The sequence below is a fragment of the Chanos chanos genome, chromosome 10 (assembly GCF_902362185.1).
Source record: "Chanos chanos chromosome 10, fChaCha1.1, whole genome shotgun sequence".
NCBI lineage: Eukaryota > Metazoa > Chordata > Actinopteri > Gonorynchiformes > Chanidae > Chanos > Chanos chanos.
Window position 1 is genome coordinate 1,762,501 of NC_044504.1, and position 7,500 is coordinate 1,770,000.

Below are 7,500 nucleotides of genomic sequence, written 5' to 3' on the forward strand. Positions count from 1 at the left end.
TGCTCTAGGCTTTAGAATCCACACAGTAACTCAGAGAGAGACTGAGAGCGAGAGAGAGAGAGAGAGAGAGAGAGAGAGAGAGAAAGAGAGAGTTCACCCTTTTGAATGAACAAATCCTTGACTCTGCTTGCTGTTGTGCGATTATAAAGGCATATTATAGTTTGGTCTAGGTCTTGATAGATTCCACCCACACACACACATACACCCACACGGAGAGTGCCGCGCATGCGCATCACGCGCGCGCGCGCACACACGCACACACACACACACTTACATACAGACACTCGGTATATGATTTACACATGCCTCACACATACACAAACATATGCGTCACGTATGAATAGAACAGAAGAATAGAATGCCCCTAACACATCACACAAACAAACACATATACACACAGACAAACTGTGTGTGTGTGTGTGTGTGTGTGTGTGAGCAAGAGCATGGTGTGTGTGTATATGAAAATGTATGTGTATATATATGTATAAGACAATTTAAAAATGAAGGAAAAGAAAGACATTGAAACATAAGGAAGAGTTTCCCTGTGTATTAGGAGAGGAAGATGTGTGTATCCAAATAACTGTTAAATATACATCTGCCTGACATGACCCGCCAGACAAACAGAGAGACATTCATGCTTTCTGCTATCCAAAACCTCCATTAGACACAAATGTACACACACACACCAAAATTGTTATCAATGATTTTCAAACAAGTGTTTATAATCTTCACTGTGCATGTTTTCATTGTGCATGTTTCTCTCTTGAAAAATATTTTTCTGTATTGTGCGTATGTTTATGTGCCTTTGGCAACATCTTGTTTTTTTGAAGTCATACCAGTTTTTTTTTAATTTCATTGAGTATGACTGTATGCATACATGTGTGTACATGTGCTTGTATGACTGTGTGTGTGTGTGTGTGTGTGTGTGTGTGTGTGTGTGTGTGTGTGTGTGCTGGAAGATGGTGGTGCCTGTTTGGGCTACAGTGCTGATGGCTTTGCACTCAAACAGATCTAATGAGTTGGAGAGTCAGATCTCTAAGGACCAGAGTCTGCCTGCTAACACTGCTTTGCCTCGCACTATCCAGCACGGGCACTGGCCAGCCAATCAATGCCTTTTCAGCCTGGGAGCCTCTGCTCAGCCTGGGGGAGGGGAAAACTACAGAGAGCAGCATTTGCCCTGCAAGTGCCAACGAGGGTGAGCCCCTGCTGTATGCCAGAACCATCTGATTATACAAGATTCATTTGAATTCAAACCGCACTGCTCTCTTTAAATATAAAAACAATAACAGTAAAAAAAAAAACAGTCCCATTTCCTTTCATTTGAACTAATAAATTCAAGGAAACAAAAGGAACAAAAAAATCAGGAGGATCTAGAAAGAGTTTCCAGTAGACTCACTGATGACTGGCTGTCATTTGCTCTGTCTGCAAACTCACCGATGATTGGATGACATTTGCTCTCTCAGTAAACTCACCAATGCCTGGATGAAACCCAGTGATGATTGGATGATATTTGATCTGTCAGTAAACCCAGTGATGATTGGATGATATTTGATCTGTCAGTAAACCCAGCGATGACTGGACAAAATTTTCTCTGTCAAACTCACCGATGATCTGATGGTTGCTGTTCCAGATGGGCACACATAGCACAGAACGTATATGAAACCCAGAGAACTGGTCTGCCTAACACAAACAGAGATTTAACAGACATTTAAAACTGATATCATGTTAGCAACACACTGGAGATCTATATATATATAAAACTACATTTATGTATGTATGTCTATCTGTGTGTGTGTGTGTGTGTGTGTGTGTGAGTGTGTGTGTGTGAGTGTGTGTGAGTGTATGTATGTATGTCTATCTGTGTGTGTGTGTGTGTGTCCTATAAACTATATACAGTTTACGCCAGTCTCCATTTGTGTATTACTGCTGTAAGTCACAGGAGCATTTGTTTAATATTTGTGACTGTAATAATGACATGTGGTTTTGTCTGTTGTGCACTTTTATATTATATCCATAAATATTTTAACCCAAGAACAAAAAAAAAGAGAATCAAATGGAATCTGTCATAAGCACATCAAAGGAGCGTTATATAATTTATCATTGGTACGACAGCCAGCTGTGATCAAAGGTACACTAGCCAAGGAAAAGCACATTTTCCCAGTTCGATCCACCATCATTCAGAGAGTGAAACTAAGTTGAGCACAGCTCTGAGGTCTGTCTGAGCGTGTGGGCATGTCTGCTCTACCTCTGCGTCAAAGCGTGGGTCCTGGTACGCGTCACTGATGTTGACGGGAAGGCCAGTGGACGCCACGAGCTCTGCCACGCTGTTGTTGATCAGCCAATCAGAGTAGGACGACTTCTCCATGCTGTCTTTGAAACTGGAGACACACGAAGGTGAAGGAGGGGGCGGGGAGGGGGGGAGAGTGAACGTGAATAATATGTGGAAGTCACGTTTTAATATAGTCACTAATGCAGCTGTCACTGGCCTTCCTGAATAAAAAAAATTAAAAAAAGGCTACATGTCAAACACTAAGGCAAGTACCTCTATCCTTACTACTACCGTCACTAGGGCCATTACCATTACCTCTACAAGTGTCTATTATCGCCATAGTAACTGCCATTACTACAGCTAACACACTGCTATCAGCGCTGTTACCACTAATACAGTCCTCATTAGTTTACTACCATAAGCCTGTTACCACTGCTACTGCAAAAGCCCTCCTACTGCAAATACCGCAAATACCACAAATACTGCACTAGGACTCTTCTTTTTCTTTCTTTCTTTCTTTCTTTTGTTAGTTCCTTCCTCCTTTCTTTCTTTCCTTTTCTTTCTTTTACACATAAGAAATTGCAGCATAAAGTAGGGTAAATCATGCAGGGCACAACAGAGAGCTCACAAGGGACTTTTTGTGTAGAAATCACTCCCTTTTCAAAAGATGACAACGCTACAAATTTGGGATGATTCAAGCAGACACTTTCACACTAATGGAGCTGTGAGATAGACTGAAAACTGACACTGGGGTCTTCTGAAGAATGAGGGATGAGAATCAGTCTCCCGGTCTAATGGAGGGAAAGGCATTTAGCAAGCAGGTCAGAGGAAATCAGTCCTCAAGAAGGTCTTCTTCGAAAGGAAAAAAAACAGGACTGTTTGGAAAATTACTATTAATGTTAAAACACTTTTAGGAAGGAAAGTTTCGGAATCAAAGGAAGTGAAATCCCATGACTACTGAGAGTGAAAAAGAGCATTCTGACCAAATAGTTTTAGAAGAACTGAGACGTGTTTGATAGTGTGTTTACCCTGACAGTGTTTTAGTGATGCATGTACATGACTAATGTGAGAATTTTCCCAGTGCAAAATGTCGCTAATAATTAGTAAAGAGATTTAGTGATCTGTACCCTGGAAAATGTGCTGATGTGTGAACCTGGAGAAGAGCAGGCCCTTTTTCATTCTACTGGCATAAACAGCACTGATGAACTTCTCTTACTGCTTGGTGATATTTTTATTCACCTTCAGCATTTTGTCCAGTGAGATGTGGTGATATAAGATGATGGTGGCATCCAAACAGAAAATGAAAAAAGAAAAAGAAAACATTTCCTATGGAGGGAGAGACGGTATTAACACACAACAACCATACAAATACATACATACATACATACATACAACATATATACAACGTAGATACAAATACATACATACAGCATACGTACAAATACAGACAGAGTGGCCCTAACACTGAGCCCTGAGGGACTCCAAACATAAGCTATTTGGAATGGGTGGAGAGTGGATGAAACATACTGCTTTGCGGAAAAAAGGCACCCTTTGAGCCCTCTAGCTCTGTACTCCAAATATCATAAAGATTAAAGCGCATTTTTTGAGTAATAATTTTGAGTTTTTATAATAAAGCAAATCTATAAGCTGACTGTAGATTTTTTTCCAAATGCTTTAGAATGACAGGAGTACGGATATTGATCTACAGTTAAACAATACTGAGAGACTTACTGTGGCAAGCAAGTAATAACACAACAAAGTGGTTTCAGCATGAGAAATGGTCAGGTTTTTTATGGTTTGAGGAACTGTGTAAATCATAACCAGCAAACAGCTGGATCTGGGAGCGGACAATGATGTCAGCCAGATCATTTGCTGAAGCTATTCAGAGACAAATGCCAAGAGAATATGAGGAACAGAACAAAGTTGTGACATTTTATCACTAAAGGAAAAGCTGGTGTGAACAAGGAGATTATTAATCTTATTAGCAATTTCGTGCAATGCAGTAATAATGATGCTACTCTTATATTCAGTCTGAAATATTTATTTGGGGGAGTGGATTTATTGGGGATTCAGTGACTATTTTCCATATAGCCTAATTTTCATGTCATGGGATTCCAAAAGTACTGGGATAGTGTTGATAGGCTTTCCAGAAGGTATGACTGAATTTAACATGTCATTCAAATAAATTGGGAATATGACTGGCCTAATACTTTACATGAAGTTTGCTATTTGTTTTGATCCAGCATTTTAGATCTTTAGATAACCCAGGTTTGTTTAATGTTTTATTTCAAAAAGAAAACCATTGATTGAAAATGTGAGGGAAGGGTTTCTAAAAGTTGTTTTTTCCCCCCAAATTGTTGTTATATAAAATTTTGATTTTAAATTCTTTTTAATTCTGTTTAATTGTAATTTGATCATGCTGTGTGCAGAAATTCCTAGAAAAAGTCTTATCTTTCTTTTGTCTAGAGATATTAATAACTACATAAAAAGGGACAGGTAATCATGTAAACTAGCGTTCATTCCAGTAGGTGCAGGAGAATTTGAGAAAACACAATGCATTAGAGTTTCATACTGGACCCTGTTACTGCAGTTAGTGTTATTATATAAAAAGCAAAGGGCATTCACTTGATCAATTAAATGGACCAGTTGTTGATTTAGTCGATGTTGAAGTCCCTCAGCAAACTAATAGCGTCTGTTCTCATCTGTGATTTGAGAGAGAACATTTACGACATACATTTTTGAACTTGATTTATTGAGTATGTATGCGTATCGAATCTGCATCTGTATTTCCAGTCTACGTTTTCAGTCCAGGCAGCGTCAGTGGAAGACCAGCCGTGTAGGTGTGAGATTTGCTCTTTGGAAAATCACATCAAATCTGAAACTACACAGTAATTGGTAATTGGTAATCAATATACAAAGCTGGGGGAGGAAATAGCGTACAGTCAGGTGTGACACTGTTTGTGCTACCACTCCAGTACCGTGGATTTATATTTAATGAGCGTTTCGTGCATGTTAATGAGTCTCTCCTCTCCAGAGCATCGTAGAGCAATGAAAACTTAATGGTGTGAATGTCGATCAAAACTTTGAAAGCCCACACATGGGAAAAAGCCCTGATAATGCTCTCTCGGTACAGTGGGCGGGCACCATCAATTATTTTCAATTTCTTTCACATAGCGACAGCAGAGAAAGACTTAGAGACGATGCAGCCCAACCATGGAACGTGAACAGTTGAGTTTCACGCATCAGCGACAGTAATGCTAGTTAATGCTGCCTCTCCAAACAGACTCTCAATATTATGGTAAGATGGTTGGACAGATGTTATTCGGGGCACTATGTGTCTCTCAGGTGTCGCAAAGACTTTTGTCAGAACCCAGTGAAACTATTTAACGTCCCGGTTGTGACTGGAGTTTCAGAGATGGCACTGGAAAGCGTGGCATCTAGTCTCCTAAGCATTCGTTTAATTAAAGACATTAGTTGTGAATTGTCTCTTTGCAGAAGGAGTGGAAATGTAGTCCTAATGACATTCGGTGTAGATGAATACTCTATACAACTACTGTGTGACAAGGGATGGCTGTTAGCACTGCTCCCATATTTTAAAAAAAAGAAAAATGCTGTGTAGGGACTTTTAACATCTGCTGCTCACACTCTCTCTCTCTCTCTCTCTCTCCCTCTCTCTCTCCTTCTCTCTCTCTCTCTCCTTCTCTCTCTCTCTCTCTCTCCCTCTCTCTCTCCATCTCTCTCTCCATCTCTCTCTCTCCCTCTCTCTCTCTCTCTCTCCATCTCTCTCTCTCCCTCTCTCTCTCTCTCTCCCTCTCTCTCTCTCTCTCTCCATCTCTCTCTCTCCCTCTCTCTCTCCCTCTCTCTCTCTCTCTCTCCCTCTCTCTCTCTCTCTCTCTCTCTCTCCTTCTCTCTCTCTCTCCTTCTCTCTCTCTCTCTACTTCTTTTCGTCCTCTTCCTTTGCTCTTGTGCCATCGCATGGAAACACGAACATCTCTTACTTCACACACTCTATAGGTCAACAGTCAACAGTCAACAGTCCATCTGTCTGTCTGTATCCCTTTACATAATCCTCTTAATCAGGGTTATTGCTCATTACCAGAGTCAAGCAGTAGCCATGAAGTGTTTTCAGTCCCTGTTTGAACTGCTGCATGGACCACTCTTTGTGACGATGTCGTTTTCTTTCGACCTGCAGTTCTCTGCGGCTTTCAGACCAGCTGCGTAAGGGCACAGCTCAGCCGATAACTCACCTCTTCTGTCTTAACTGCCATTTCTCACAGGCATAAAACCAAATGAAATGTAAGCATTTTTCCACGGTGCTGTTTGCGTCATACGAGCCTTATCTCTATTCTCAGTAGACTACAGTGTCATGAAATTAACACTGAAGCAGACTAAAATCATAACGGCATCTCTCGTGTTCACTGGCACTCTTCCTCAGAGAGACTGGACCTCACTACCTGCATCCTTGCAAGAGTTCTGGCCTAATCAGCACATACAGAACTCTCTCTCTCTCTCACACACACACACACGCACACACACACAGGATGAGAAGCTGATGTCAGGAGTATGGGGGGATTGTAAGAGAAAGAGAGAGAGGAGAGAGAAACTGCTCATAGAGAGCTTTTATTTATATATATATATATATATATATATATATATATATAAATGAAATGTTTTAAAAAATGCCTCTGTGTCCCCTGTGCACAGGCCCTGTGCTCTCTGTTTCATGAATCACATTTACACAACACACTATCAGGCAGCACACTGCCAGACTGCGTCCAATTACTGCCTCACAAAACACTTTTGGAATGTGTTATAAAACAGAGAGAGAGGGAGAGACAAAAAAAAGCTAAAGCTTTATTATGGGATATAAATGTATGTTAAACTATAGCGTTTCATTATGGTTCTTAGTGTCTGGGTTTAAAAATTCATTCGCTGAGAGAATATCTAGAAGGTTCCGTGCTTGATTTAAAGGCTCTTCTCTGAGAAATACATTTGTGGATTGGGCCTTGGTTCATTTCTCCTTACAGCCATTTCAGACACTCCACATTATTGCTATACTCACACAGCCATCTCCTCACACAACCTCTCACCACTCTGCTCCTTCTCCTCTATGGATATTTGACTGGTAGGTAAAATAATCAAAGCTAAAAAGTACTCTAAGACGCTGCAGAGTTTGGCAAAAGGGGGCTCAGATAAGAGTAAAGTAGACCTCTTGTCAGTGTAAGAGAGAT

The 7,500-nt window shown here is 40.6% G+C and overlaps 1 protein-coding gene across 1 annotated transcript in view; it reads right to left on the bottom strand.

Moving 5' to 3' along the window:
• The window catches only part of pde11a (phosphodiesterase 11a), a 55,701-nt gene that overhangs the window by 34,033 nt on the left and 14,168 nt on the right, over positions 1-7,500 (bottom strand). Inside the window, exons 6-7 of the mRNA XM_030787038.1 lie at positions 2,246-2,378; positions 1,605-1,680 (exon numbers count right to left, since the gene is read on the bottom strand). Coding sequence (XP_030642898.1) covers positions 1,605-1,680; positions 2,246-2,378 — 209 coding nt within the window. The remainder of the gene's footprint in view (positions 1-1,604; positions 1,681-2,245; positions 2,379-7,500) is intronic.